The sequence below is a fragment of the Nelumbo nucifera genome, chromosome 3, assembly GCF_055504915.1.
Source record: "Nelumbo nucifera cultivar China Antique chromosome 3, China Antique-T2T, whole genome shotgun sequence".
NCBI lineage: Eukaryota > Viridiplantae > Streptophyta > Magnoliopsida > Proteales > Nelumbonaceae > Nelumbo > Nelumbo nucifera.
The window spans coordinates 18,903,723-18,919,162 of record NC_142651.1 but is presented as its reverse complement, the minus strand read 5'-3'; the positions used below and the strand labels follow the sequence as shown (position 1 = coordinate 18,919,162).

The 15,440-nt window shown below is 38.7% G+C and overlaps 1 protein-coding gene across 2 annotated transcripts in view; it reads right to left on the bottom strand.

Moving 5' to 3' along the window:
* The window catches only part of BIG (auxin transport protein (BIG)), a 36,198-nt gene that overhangs the window by 6,320 nt on the left and 14,438 nt on the right, over positions 1-15,440 (bottom strand). For both annotated transcript variants that reach the window (XM_010262794.2, XM_010262801.2), the window contains exons 5-10: positions 9,524-10,141; positions 9,252-9,432; positions 6,765-6,999; positions 2,079-6,641; positions 1,772-1,994; positions 1,148-1,552 (exon numbers count right to left, since the gene is read on the bottom strand). In XM_010262794.2, the coding sequence (XP_010261096.1) occupies positions 1,148-1,552; positions 1,772-1,994; positions 2,079-6,641; positions 6,765-6,999; positions 9,252-9,432; positions 9,524-10,141 (6,225 nt within the window). The remainder of the gene's footprint in view (positions 1-1,147; positions 1,553-1,771; positions 1,995-2,078; positions 6,642-6,764; positions 7,000-9,251; positions 9,433-9,523; positions 10,142-15,440) is intronic.

Below are 15,440 nucleotides of genomic sequence, written 5' to 3'. Positions count from 1 at the left end.
AGGATGATGTTGAGATATTGTTAAGGGTGGTCACTAGAATGAGGTAAACAAAGTGATAATAGTGGTTCCTACAATAATGAAGTTAAGGATGACATTGATTACAAGTTGACAAAATATGGCTTTCTCAAGCACAATTCTATGTGTGATGACAATGTGGGTGGTGATAATAATGATAATAGAACCTGTAGCTAGAATTGCTTCTGTTGAAGCTGTTAATGATGATAATGGTGATGGTACAATGCTGATTATTGATAAATTCCACTTCAAATTTTGTTGATGAAGAACCCAAGTTAAAAAAAAAAAAAAACAAATAAAAGAAGAAAGATGGCAATAGCATTGTACTTGATAAAAGTATGACAGCAAGAATGAGTCACAAGGTAGGTCTTATCAATGATAGGTCTTATTGCCCATTGAATGCTAAAAATTTTCCACCCTTAGAGAGAAAGGGACCCAAAAACAAACTTCTTACCTGGTTGAAGCACAATATTTAACGAATTATTGTTACAGTGCAGCCCAAAGAATAACAGTAGCACATCAGAATGGAAGTTGCAGTAATGAAAATAAGAATTTTGAAGATATAGAAAGAAGAGAAGGGAAAAACAAAAGGAGAAAGGGAAATCTACGGTGTGGGGGCATCTCCACCATCAGATTATGCTCCTCATAAAGAGTTGCAAAAACCTAAAAAATTTTATCCTTCAAATCACTACGACAGGAAAAGATGAGGTATAGAACCATTTTTTGGAGGACATAAACCCTCTTAAGAAGGAAAACCCTATCTTACTCTCTAAGAAAACAAACAGGGCTAGCTGTGGTGGATCTTCTTTGTGGGATGAAAGGCCAGCAGACTTGCATCCACTCCTTATACTATCATGCACAACCATTGCTAAGAAATACTGTCACAGAAAATATTGAATTTTAACATTTGACATACAATTTCTAATTGTCCATCTCCATCTTAATGATGTAAAACCCAAACAAGAAAAGCTTTTAAGAAGAAAACATTGGATCAAAATGCCAACATTCAACTACAAGAACCAACTGGTAGAAATTTAGACCCTTAAATTTCAAATATCAATATAATTCTTTTCTTACCAACAAGAGTAAATAATTTAGAATAAAAAAGCATAACTCTCAAGTGCATACAAACCTGAAGCCGATAAGTCACTGTCATAGGTGGACAATCTCTGGCAGCTGGGAATCCACTGGAAGATAGCAAAGCAGTATTGCTCATGGTACTTTGCGCCTGAGTGTGTGATTTCTTCCAAACCTGCTCATAAACTTGAGAGATGCTCAAATCAAGGGAGATAATATTTCCAGCCACTAGCAACTCCATGCCATAGTCGTCCTCAAGAAGACCCAATAAATCTAGCTGATGGCAAATCTTGTTTTTAACATCACGCATCAATGGTCCAATTTCAGCACTTGAATAAGGATTCTTAGTCATTGATCCCCTGATAAACTCCTCTTGGGTGTGTGCCTTGTTCAAAACCAAGAGATAAACAGGCTCTGGCTTTGAAGGACAGATCAAATTGCATAGTTGTTCCAAGATAAACTGCATCAGAGGTCAAAATATTATCAGAACAGGGAATTGGATAGACTCTTAACTTTTCCCTATTACTGAATCTGAAAATATAGAAGCTAAGAAGCCACCATTTCCAGAATAAGAAGCCATGATGCAAGAAGTATGATAATTTGCGAAAATGCAAAAAGGAAGCTATATGAAACAGAAAGAGAATGAGCATGGCAGAAGACTTCATCCATTTGTCCATACCAGAGAAGTCCGTCCTTTTCTCTCCTCTCCATGGATTTGCAATCCAGAAATACAGGCCCTAATGAATTGCCGCTTGTTTTCACTGCTCTCAAGCAGAAGACTGTCTAGAAGCTCTTTTAGAAGTCGATTACAGTCACTTATTAACTTCGTCTTCTGTATTATTAGGCCTCGTATGACAAGAAGAGCCTCAAGGACTTCAGATAATAATTCATCTTGCATGAATCTGGCATTAATATCATATTGGTAAGAAACTAGAAGATAAGAACTAATTAACTGAGAACAATAGGAAACACAAAGAGCATCATACCTAGATCGGATATTGGGAACCTCAAGAAATTTGCTAAGGAGTTCAATAAGCTTGTGAAGGATAAAACCCTGTGATATGTCAATATGGAGGCTCCTCTCCTGGGACTCAACATTACTTACTTCCTGGGTAATTAAACTGCATATTGTACTTAGACATCCCCTTGCAGTCAAGAACAGCCGTGCATCTTCTGAATCTATCATTTTAAACAGCAATTCAAAATAATCTGCAGCACTTTCACCAGCAGATAGAGTAGCAGGTAGCAAAGATATGAGCAAGTTCAATAATTGGAACTGTCTTGCCAAATTCTGTCCACAAAGCAAACTAATTAGTGTGCACATTTCTGACCTTATAGATTGTGAACAAGCACTCAGTACCAATTCTGACACCCATGAGCCCAACTCAAATGTCGGCATGTCACTCTTGGCCCTTCTACAAGCATGGTGTTTCCATCTTAGTGCATACTTGAGAGCTAGGTAGTCAATCCTCTGAGGTCGAGACCTTTGGCTAGCACCTTTAACTGCCTGAGACACTCTATACTGCCTCCTGACAAAATCCAGATATGAAGCTCCTTTCTCCCATTCAGAATAGCTCAAAAGTTGAATATCCTGACTCTTTTGAGATCCCTCCCAATGCTTCTCTGACAATTCAGATTTGCTTCCACTGACCAGGCCACTCAAACACCCAGCTGAGTTTGTATTATTGCCATCCTTAACCTGAGTAGTTGGAGATGATTTTCCAATTCCCTGCTCTTTGTCTGCTGTGTCAGGCTTTGGAGGTGTACAAGCTTGAGATATGATCCTCAGACAAGGAAGGATAACATGTTCAGATATAGCAGGATGCTTAGCACCCAATTTGATGGAAGAAAATAACAACTGAAAAGCAACGCGTAACCTTGATTCCCAAAACTCATCTGCTATAGCACACGTCTCTGAAAGTAATAACAACTCCTCGCGGGTGGCTAGTGCAATGTCTATGGATCGATGATGTTCAAGGCAATACATGACTTTCTTCTGTATTAAACTGTTCAACTCAGCCACTGCATTTATATCACCCTCAGAAAAGGCACATAGTACAGTCCTAGCCTGAACACGAGCTGTTTTAGGGCCCTGATGAATATTGTTTTCAAACAACTCAGTCAGGATGCCAGAATTAACAAGCTGTTTCTTACATTGTGGGTGCTTTGATAGAACTTGTAACAGCTCTAGACATTGTGTAACAAAAGTAGTAGCACACCCATAGCAATTATTTGGAGATCTTGGAACTGCAAATCTTGATGAAGCCACTGAACTATCAGAATGTTTCTGATGCAGATAACTCATCAAAACCCTACGAAGCCCTTGCAGTGTCTGAACACTTTTGCTGACTGAATCAAAAGCTGCCTTGCACTTCTCACCATATAGGACCCCAAGAAGAGCAATCTTACGGTTTATCTTGCATGAAGGTCCAGGCAAAGAGACCATCATTTGCTGCACAGAGTCTTTCTGTTGAGAATCCATTTCATTCTCACCAATGCTAGAAACAAGCTTAAGCAAGGGTTTCTTGAAGCCCAAAAGTTGCTGGTATCTCCTATGAGCATTTTCAGATTCAGATTCAATAGCTGCCAACCCTTTCTTCATATCTTCATCATTCTCCATGTTATCAAATGAAAAACTTGGCTTTGCCATGAAGTTGAATTCAAAGCGCCCATACTTGCTGTATCCACACTCGTTACAAAGAAAAGAATCCAGATTCTCATAGTTTATGTTCCGGCATTGTCTACATTGATATGCATTTTCGTGGCAATTGCTGCAAATGCCATGTTTATCAGTAACAGATCTGCTGCAACGGGGACACTGCAATGATTCAAGGGACGACGCTTGAAGATTCTCATAAAAAGAGTCCAATTCAATCATAAAATTACATGCAGTTATAGGGATAGGAAAGTCCACTTTAAGCTCTGTCTGATTAAAAGCAAGATGACAACTCTTTGCACGCTTCCACAAGGACCAATTGTTCTTCAACTCTGACAAGTCTGCAACAGGCCTGTTGTTGTAGTAAAGGTTTAATACCTTCACTGATTTTGACTTGCGAGCATCATGAACATTCATTGTAACAGTCTGGATGGTATAGCTCCCATTGCATTTCACTATTATACGGTTGTCAGTGAATTTAGTTTCAGATTTCAGACTTTCAAGTTTCATCCTGCTGTAAGGAACCTCTGGACAGCTGCAAGTTACACAAGGCTCACTTTCAAGATAGTACCCATCAAATTCCACCAAGGCACTCAAGGTGTTGTATATGCGGGAATTAGGATGATTAGCTAAAAGCTCATTCTGCAAGTGAAGCGTCTCAAAGATACAATTCATAATATCAGGGGTCAAGCATCGACTGATGAGTTCTGTGTCTTGTAGCTTTGAGCTGTTATCTGACACCTTCCCTAGCAACCAAGTGACAAGTTCTGTATACTCCATGATATTCTGGCCATACATAGGCAGGCTTTTCGCTTTTTGCAAGAGGGCAGTTAACATAATCTCCTTGAATGACTGCTTTCCATGATGCCAAACACCATAAAGAACACATTTTGCTTCAATTCGAACAGAACTTAAATTCCATTCCAGTAGAAAACAATCTATGAATTGCTTCAAGATACTACCATCCTTGTCAGCAAAGACGTCCACAGCCTGTTCCATATCCAGATATGACTTCTCCAAACCAGATTCAGTTCCATCCTCACTTTTTTTCTTCTTTTTTGGATCTAAGGATTGCGTACCTGATTTATTAGCACTTGTTCCTGCATCTCCTTCAGCTTTCAGTCCAGAATGGCCAATGTCCTTTCCTGTATAAAAGGCCCAATTGAAAAGCTTAAGAGTCTGAATTACAGACTCTTCACCAAAGAAGAATATTCCATTCATCAAAAAGGGCAGAACATCGCCATGTTTTGAGCAGTACTTCTGCCAATTGCGAGGCCTGGCAGCAGCTACTTCAGCTATAGCAGATAGGCACTTCACTAGCTTAACACTCCTCTCATATGTAAAAGGATTTTGAAATCCACCAGATTTATTAATGAGTTTGTAAAGCTTTTTGACTTCACTAGATAACTGCCAAGAATCGCGGACATTGTAATAATGAGTTTTGCTTCCACATAAGTGCAGAAAAAGCCTTCTTGCATACCTCCGTACAAATGCAGTATGTGGATTGTTGATGTAGTTGCAGAAAACATCCTGATAACCATCTAGCTTCAAATCCTTAATGGATGATGTTTTGTAAGTCTTGTCCTTCTCCCCAGCTTTTTCATGCTTTTCTGGTCTAATCAGGCTGTACAAAAGTCTGAAAGTGTTCTCTAGTAGAAGCCTGTGGTAGTCCATGAAAAAATCTGTACGATGTGCTTTTGCATATGAATCTGAAAAGAATGGGGAAAAGTTCCCAGCTGGTAACTCTCTACGAACTGTTAGTAAAGCTCCACATCCTGAACCAGGATTCAAGCCTGAACCAGCTTCAGAATTTAAGGTTGGGGATTTGAAAACATGCACCAGCTGCTGCAAAATATCCATCAAGTAATTAACAAAGGCTTGCTGCCTCAGTGAGCAGCAGGCTCGAAGCAGTTGGGAAGCAAACTCATTTTTATCCTGATCATCTGTGGAAGATGGAGCACTAGCAGAAGCTGAGGATGGAGTTTGTACAACACTTTTATCTTGTGCATCTGCATTAGCACCTGCTTTTGAGAGTGAACTATCGCTACCAGGTTGATGCCAGTTTCGGAGCATCAAGGTGAAAAACATAAAAACAAGATATAAAACTTCTCCAAAAGAAGAACGGTTCTTTGCAGAAAAAGGCTTATTCAGGTTGATCTCATCCAGGAACCATTTAATAAATTTCTCCAAATCCAAATTCTCAGGTTTTGAGCTATCCATAAAAGGTCCACCCACAGCAGATGACAGTCTATAGAAAAGCTGCATAACAGGAATTGCTCGGATTCCAGAGGTCATTTCCATCCATCCTTTCATCTGTTCAACGAGTTCAGAGATAAGCATAGAATTTATAGCCCTTTTGGATGCAGAAATTGAAACTATCCTCTGGTCAGTTACAGATGCAGGAAATTCTGCAGCTTCATTGGGCTCTAATAAGTGGATTGAAGGAGGAGAATTCTGTATGCTGACATCAGCTCGGACCTGCAATAGGTTTGCTTCACTTAAATCATCCATGGAGAAATGAATCTCATTCCCATCTCCACCTAACGATTCAACTTCAATGGGGATTGCAGTCATTGGGTGATCTCTAGAATGCGGTGGAGGAAGTCGATCTGCATCCAATACTTCATAGCATGCTTCGCATAAATCAAAATCTGGGCATACAGTACAATGCCAACGGCGTCGAAGTATAGGAACAGTGGAACAACCATCACAACAATATTGAACAGATGACGTCGCAGGATCTTCTTCAATCATGACCTGTGTATTCCCACCTGCTGCACTGGCTACACCAGAAACTAAAGGTGCAGATACTGAGTTATCTACAACATCATCCGTGGCCAACATTGTCTGCTTTGGAAATGGAACCTGGAGCAATCTTGAAGATATAGCCAAGCTAAAATAAAATGGAGAAAAGAAAAGAAGAAGAAATATAGAATAGAGAAAAGGTCAGTATCACACATAACGAAATTTAAATAAGATGGAATAAATGAAAAAGGAATATGGGGGAAACAAGAACCTGCTGGAAGTCTGAACAGCTTCATATGGTGAAAATAATAGTTTCTTGAGTAATTCAACAGCAGGTGCAACAGATCGTCCACCCACTTCATTTCCATGAAAAGCCAGGCACTCAGCATAACTATATACCAGTTCCACAGAAGGTATAACAATGTTGTTTATGGTTTGTGTATCAGGTTGCTCAATATCCAAAATGCCCCAAAGAACTTGCATTAGCCCATCCACCACACCAGAACCTATACAGGAGAGTAATGAAATGAATTGTGTAGCAGAAATTAAATAAAAAATAAATTGCACAATGTTCTAGTTCCAAACAGATGATGCACTGACTGCCACCTGCGGCCTGCCATTAGGTACTTGATGAAATAGTAAAGCCTCAATTAGAATAACAATTATGACCTAGGTTCTTGACAGCCAACTTGATAGTAAGGATGCATTGAGAACTAGGTTATCCGTACCAAGGATTTTGTAGAAGCAACTCAGTAACTATTTAATAAGATTCATCTAGACATGACTGTTTCCGATCTACTTGGCCAGATTGTAAATCTAAGATTAAGCCAGCTCTGAAACATAAATCCCTAGCTTACATAGTCAACCTTTAATACCCCAGTCCCCAACTTAAGTTTCCATAAGGACAAAAAATGAGAAGTACATCAAATAAGTAAAGACCTTGTGGTAGTATTGGTGAGACTCCAATTCTAGCAAGAGAAAGAAAGAGAGACTAGTTATCTTGTATCGATAGAGTTCGATAAGCCGAATTGGGTGCATCAGACTTTGTATCAATACGTTTCACTTTTTTTTAGTTTTTTTTTTACAAACATGTTCAGGGGGGTTGGTCAAAAGCCTAGCTACCCCCTGAAGGTCTTACCCTGAAACTCCCCTTATTTCGCGCATCGGTGACCTACTGATACAATACGTATCGGCCAATACGGGCCGATATGTGACGAAATTTTGAACCTTTCTTAATATTATTCCTCCAGACTCCAATTCTAACGTAAGAATTCAATCCTTCTGCTGTTCTAGGTTTATTCTATTTGAAATAGTTTTACAACATGACCTAGCTGCTATAGAGAATCTCTGGTCTTCTTCTAAGATTCATTAATGTTGTTAAATGCTGTCCATAGAACCCAGCAAAAGAAAAATTCATTTGAGTGCTGTCTTACATAAAATTTAACATAAATATAACCCTAACACATTCATAGAATTCCAAAATATCTTCACATGCATAACCAAAAAAACTGAAAAGTCAAAAATGTTACAATCTGCCAAATGCCAACATGCATCATGAACTATGATACGCATATACAGGTTGTTCGAAAGAATGAATAAATATAGATGAAATTGATAAATATCATCAGAGAGATAAGACTATTGATAAAGGACTTAGTTATCAGCCTCAGCTGGTTCCATAGATTAGCCAATGAATTGACTGATACAGTGGCAAAACAGGGGGTTAGTGGTACCAATCATAAAAAGGGGATTAGTAGAGGACACTTGTTTTGACGCCAGGTGGGACTGTGGGTACAAGTAATGCAACACAAACTGCACAATACAAAGGGATACAGATGGAACATAGAGTAGGTGATGATAATCAGCTAATATAGGGGATGCTTGGCATCTTTGTATATACAGTCAATCTTCATTCTAATCAATAAAATAAATGTTAATAATCAAAATATCAAAATAAATAAATAAATATCACAAACCTCAGAGCTTTTAACAGTGAAATTTTCTTATGGTCCATGAAGCAATAGAAGATAAATCAAATCTAGATTTCAAAACATGGAGAGTAAATAAGCTGCCAATGATTCAATAAAGTGTTTTGTTGACCAACTGATAGAAGAGTTCAAGAAAAGGAAGGAAAGCCAAGAGCGAATAAGAGAGAACTTCAAAACTCCCATCAACTGTAAAGTATGAAGTAAATAATTTGAGATAAGAGGGGCATGCATCATTGAATAAATATTTAATATGATCTTGATATCTTCTAGACAAAGAGTGAAAGGGGCAGAATAATACAGTTTAATATAACATGGTCCAACTGGGCCAAAAGAAATGAACAATTTTATCAGGAAGCTTTTCTAACATTGAGCAAATGCCTTCAACTTGCAAATTATGTTGTGAAATTATATTTATACCAAGTAGACAAAATCTACACTCATTGCCATGGGTAAACAAGTACAATCCCTTACATGCCCACATTCACCCAAGTACAGAAATTTCAACCATTCTTTTTTAACAGTCGTTTACACCTAAAGGTGCTTTTGGAGACATGTATGCAACCAAAGATCCACCCTGCACAAGGATAAGCAGCAAAGCAAAGAAGAAACTTGGTCAAGGTTCACATCCATTCAAGTGAATGGGAACCTAACTCAGGCCCTTCACAGAAATCTAATTTACGCCGTAGAATTAAAACAGCATTAGTAGCAAAAGTAGTAGAAGCATATTAAAATGGAAACCAAAATTGGTGGATCAGGATAAATAAGAGTACCATTTATCTCCAAAAAGGTAGCCAAGTTCGACCGACGGTGCAATGCAATCTTTGAAACTGCACGAACCTGAGCTGTGAATTCTCCAACTACCCATCCTGCTGTTGCACCACCAACTCCCAGCCTTGATAGAAGCATAGGGGAGGATTTTAATACCCCATAAAGGCGCATAGTGTCCTTGACCTGAATGACAAAATTCCAATCAACCATTTAAGCAAAAAATCCAATTACCAGCAATTCAAGTTATAGATAGAAAATACAGCGAGGCAATTACATAGTAGTATATATCCTTCTTTGGGAAAACAGCCTGCAAAACATGGCAAGCAGCAGAATGCAACAATGGTTCTCTGTCACTTTCAAATATCGTTTCTAGCAACTGATTGCATTTGAGTTTGCTGAGCTCCAGTTTTACATCCTTAATTTCTGAACAACCCTGTGATTTGCACAATGAATAAAACTTAGACAAAAGCTTCAGTTCATCTGCTATAACTTGTTCCTGAATGGGAGCAGACTGAATAGAACGACACTTCTTCCCAGCCCCTGATACCCCCGAGTTGGAACGAAGCACATGTGCTTCCATATCCAACACTGCATCCATCTTCTCTTTCCAACCAAATTCATCCTTAGATCGTCCATACACCTCCAAGGAATCTATTCTGGGCAAAGATGAGCGATTGAAAGTTGGACCAACAGAGATTGTGAACTCTTCATCAGCAAGGAGTGACTCAGCAACAGTAAATGGAATATCATACCAAGAACGCATGCCTTCATCCAGTTTAATTACTCGCTGGAAGATGGTAATATCTGAAGGAATATGGTTTGCAGAGGTATTACCCACATGTACACGGAAACCAACCATAACTATATCAGGATTTGAATTAGAAACAGTTATCTGTACCAAAAAAAAATGAAAGTGTTAAATTCAAATAAGCTCAAACATAGGGAAAGCATTCCCATCCAGTACAGTTAGTTGACACAGAAGACACTAATTTCTGACTTAAAATTAGAACGACGGTTATCTGACAAGAGTAGCACAGTGCCTGAGAAAGATTACATATAAACTTGGTATCAAGCCATAAACATTAGAATATAGTTAAAAGAGTTAAAAGAGTCATATTTGCATATAAAATTACATGAAGAAAAGAGAGAACAAAAATATAATTTTCATAATGTTAAGGATATTTTAGAATGACCAAGTGTTTGAAAAGAGATCTAGATGAAAAAAAAAGGTCACAAAAAAAGGGTCATTTTAAGGTAAGCAGAAACTAGTGACATCTAATGCACGAATAATGCAAACCATAAATAGCTCCATATCCTAATACGATCTAAATTTACAACTAATTTGTTCAATTTATCATTTCATACACTGGTAGGTGTTTTGAGGCAACTTTCATGATTCCTTATATGTTTAGCAAATCCATAGAGAGGAATGAAGATGTTCTCGTGCACATGTTCTTGGCCCCATTACAACCAGTAGTCGATCTAAACTACGATCAGTCTTGAATGTAAAAGAAAAAATGATGAAAATTTGAAGATAAGAAGAGAAGTAAGGAAGAGAAGTACACGAAGAGAGTTTCAGAAAAAGAGAGGGAAGGTAATGATTTCTGCCGATCCACTCTTAGTATTTATATAACTGTAAAAGGGTCGAATTGCCCTTATTGCTTACATGGCAAATAGAATAAGAAATAACTAATAATAAAGCTGAAATAACTACCAACTAACACTGTCATATCTAACAGAAATATTGCTGCCATATGAACATTGTGGGGACCACATCAGTGTTCTCTACACTCCACCTCAAGTTGGGAATAGATATTTGTCATTCCCAACTTGCATAGATCTGCCTCTAACTTCTTCCTTAGAACCGCCTTGGTGAGAAGATCTGCAAGCTACATGCTAGAGGTGATATACAGAAGACACTTCTTGAGATGAAACCCTTTCTCTGACAAAATGTCGGTCTACTTCAATATGCTTAGTTCTATCATGCTGTACCGGACTATGAGCTATATTAATAGCAGCCTGATTATCACAATACAGCATTAAGGACTTCTCATAAGCAATACCCAACTCCTCAAATAGTGATTTCAACCATAGGATTTCAGCCACACCATTAGCCATGGACTTGTATTCAGCTTCTGCACTAGAACGAGAAACAACACACTGCTTCTTACTCCTTCAGGAGACCAGAAAGCACAATATCCAGAGGTAGACCTTCTATCATCAACACTCCCAGCCCAATCAACATTTGTATAAACTTCTATCTTCATGTGATTATTATTCTTGAATAGTATACATCTACCTGTGCACCTCTTCAAATATGCTAATATAATATCCTCCCAACTGCAAGTGAGTAGTCCTAGGAGAGTGCATATACTGACTGACAACGCTAATCGCATAACTGATGTTTGGTCGTGTGAGACAAAAATAGAGGAGTTTTCCAACAAACTGTTGGAACATAGCTTTATCTTCAAGTGGCTCTCCACCCTCTACACTGATCTTGTGATTCTGAATCTGATAAAGGAGGTAAGGGCTCTCCACCCTCTGCAATGGGAAGGTCAAGGTCATCCAAAGGAGGTAAGGGCTCAACAGTGGAAGGTATCTCAGTAGAACCTGGATCTGATAAAGGAACTGTAATACCTGGATCTGGATCCGCAGAAGGAACTGGGTCTGGCTTGGACTACTGATGACCGAAATCAACCTGTCTCCACCGCCTGTGATAGACTCTCAAATCCCGACACCTCTGACACCCCTCCCCATTACATCCCTCATCACTCAATGGAACAGGTAAAAGAACTTCTGATGAGTTAACCCCACACTCACTACTCTCCCCTTGAGGAGAAACCCTAGGATAATAGGGTACATCCTCGAAAAAAATGACATCCATAGAGACAAATCTTCTCCCAAAAGTGGGTTTATAGCAGCAATATCTCTTTTGAGTTTGTGCATAATCGAGAAAAATACATTTGGAGGCCTTAGGATCAAATTTGGAACGATAAGGTCCAAGAATCTGAACAAAGCAAGTACAACCAAAGGTTTTAAGGGGAGCAGTAAACAAGTTTTTATCAGGGTATAGGAGAGTAAATGGAGACTTCATGTCAAGAACCTGTGAAGGAACTCGGTTAATGAGATACACTTCTGTAAGAATAGCATCTCCCCATAAACGAATAGGCACATTGGAGTTAAACATGATGCTTCTGGCCACCTCCAATATGTGCATGTTCTTCTTCTCAGCAACCCCATTCTACTATGATGTATGAGGACAAATACTTTGATGGATAATCCCATGGTCAAGCAAATAAGAGGCTAATTGGTTGGCAAAGTATTCTTTCACATTATCGGATCTGAAGATTTTGATTTTGATCCCAAATTAGGTTAAAATCATCTGATGAAATATCCGGGTCAAAGTAGGAACCTCATCTCGAGAACGCATAAGGTAAACCCAAGAAAAACGGGTATAGTCATCAATAAACAACAAGAAATATCTGTACCCCCCCCCATAGCAGTGATGTGGTAAGGACCCCAAACATCGGTATGCACAATATCAAAAGGATTATTACTTCTTTTATTACTCAATGAATAAGATGTTCTACAATGCTTTGCAAGCTCACAACTCTCACATCTCAAACTGGACATCTAAACATACTCAAATAAATCAGGAAACAAACTCTTCAAAGACCGAAAAGATAAATGACCCAACCGATTATGCCAAAGCATAACCTGACTAACAAACTGAGAAACAAAAGACTTCCTATCTTCACTATCTTCCCAATGTGAACTCTCTCCAAGCAGATAGATCTCATTCGTCTCACGGCCAGTCCCAATCACCTTCCTTGTCTCCAAGTCCTGAAAAGCACATTGGTCAGGGAAAAAGGTTACTAAACAATTCTGATGTTTTGTAATGCTACTGACTGAAAAGCAAATTAGTATTAGGCTTAGGAACATGCAGAACTGAAGATAAGGAGATGGCATTAGACAACTTGATGTCTCCCTTGCCAGAAATTGGAACAAGGAAACCATCAGCAATTGACACTTTATCTCTGCCAGAAGATAAGTGATAGGTAGTGAACAATGATGGTAATCCAATCATACAATGTTCAATGTTACCTGGAGCTAAAGCATGATAAGCTGAGGACCGAGTACCTGAATGAGCAAAAGCTGATATGGGAGCTTATGGCGGCTGAGATGATTGAGTTGAATTGCCAACTTCCTTTTCCAATTGAGTCAGGCAGCCAAGACAGCAGCTAGGGTGTCTAGAGGTGTGCCTTTTGTAACCAATGAAGAGGTACAATTAGTATTAACAGCCATATTAGCATTACCCCTTTTGTTCCTGAGTTTTGTTGGGACTAAATGAGGGTGCAGCCTTCCAACAGATGTCTTTAGTATGCTTGGGTTTCTTGCAATGTTCACATACTAGATCCCGCTTGTCTTCCTTTTTTATATCCCTCTCCTAGTCTCTTCACGATGCACTAAGGAGTATGTTTGTGATAGGGTCACACTGTCTCTTGTCGGTAGTTGTTATCTCACAATATCATACTTAGGATTCAGACCAATTAGGAACTCAAAAACCCTATTAGTCTCAACCTGTTTTCTATGAGTTTGTGCATCCTTCTAGCTTTCCCACTCAAGTGTTTCTAGGTGGTCAATTTCATGCCACAAAGATTTCAATGTAGAGAAGTAAACCAAGACTGGTTTCTCTCCTTGCTTAAGGTTGTTAACCTCACATTTCAGTTCATAAGCCCTAGCAACATTAAGGGGTTGGGAGTAGGTCTCTTTCATGACATTCCAGATTTCCTTAGCTGTTTTCGCCCACAAATTGTTATGGTTGATATGTGGCTGCATAGAGTTGCACATCCATGTCATAACCAAATAGTTCTCCTGAACCCATTTGGTATAGGTTTGGTCCTCCTTAGTTGGTTCTTTCACATCTCCCAACAAGTAGCTCAGTTTTCCCCTACCCCCAATGGCCATCATGGCCGATTGAGCCCGTTCTAGGTAGTTTGATCCATCAAACTTAACTGTTGTAATCTGAAAGGTATTCTCAGACATGTTACCAGAATTGCTAGTCCCAAAAACACCTTCCCCTTGACTCTTGAACTCCACTCTTGATCAAGAATTAATAAAAAACCCTTTTTTAATAAATGTAATAGGAGAAACAACACCCAAACAATTGATAACAACCAGCCTAGGTCTTCCAAAGAACACAGAAAACAGAATTCTGAATGAAACCAGTTCAAATTCTGATTTGAAACAAATAACAGTTCTGAATTTTAGGGTTTTCTCTCAAAACCCTAAAGAAAACACAAAGATTTTCTAGCCGCACCTTTTAGACTAAACCAAGATGATCTTTTCTAAAGTCAATCACACGAAAAAAGCTTACTTTATGAAAAATTCCCTGGCCGCCACCTTCTGGTTGATGCAAAACCCTAATCTTGAGGATCCGAAGCTTCTTCTGATTCTTCTTGACTACCGGAACCCTCCCAGACTTCTATAATCTCTTTAGTAGCAGGCACACACTACCAGTAACCTCCAAGAATCAGTCGATCCTCCTTCCTTGTTGAAAAACTTCCAAACCTAGGAGGTTCTCATGTAGTCGGCCTAATCAGACTAGCATAAGAGCTCCTAGGTCGGCTTTGATACCAAGTAGTCAATCTAGACTACAATCAGTCTTGAATTTAAAAGAAAAAAGAATGAAAAATTGAAGAGAAGAAGTACACAAAGAGAGTTTCAGAAAAAGAGAGGGAAGGTAATGATTTCAGCTGACCCACTCTTAGTATTTATGTAACTGTAAAAGGGCTGAATTGCCCTTATTGCTTACATGACAAATAGAATAAGAAATAACTAATAATAAAGCTGAAATAACTAACTAAAATAACTACCAACTAACACTGTCATATCTAACAGAAACATTGCTGCCATACGAACACTATGGGGACCACATCAGTCGGGTCCACATCAGTGTTCTCTACACAACCATTTAGAGCAGAAGCCCAGATCAATAACCCTATATTGTTCATTTCATACACTGTGCTATAAGGTGGCTCTTACTATAAACAAAGGTCCAAAACATTTAGAGGAATTCATAAATTATAAAGAAGGGTAAAAAATGGCAATTTCTACTATATGCCTAACTCCATACACTATTTTTTTGTTTTTTTATTTGGAAAAGGTAAGGTATTCAGCTCAGAAAAACA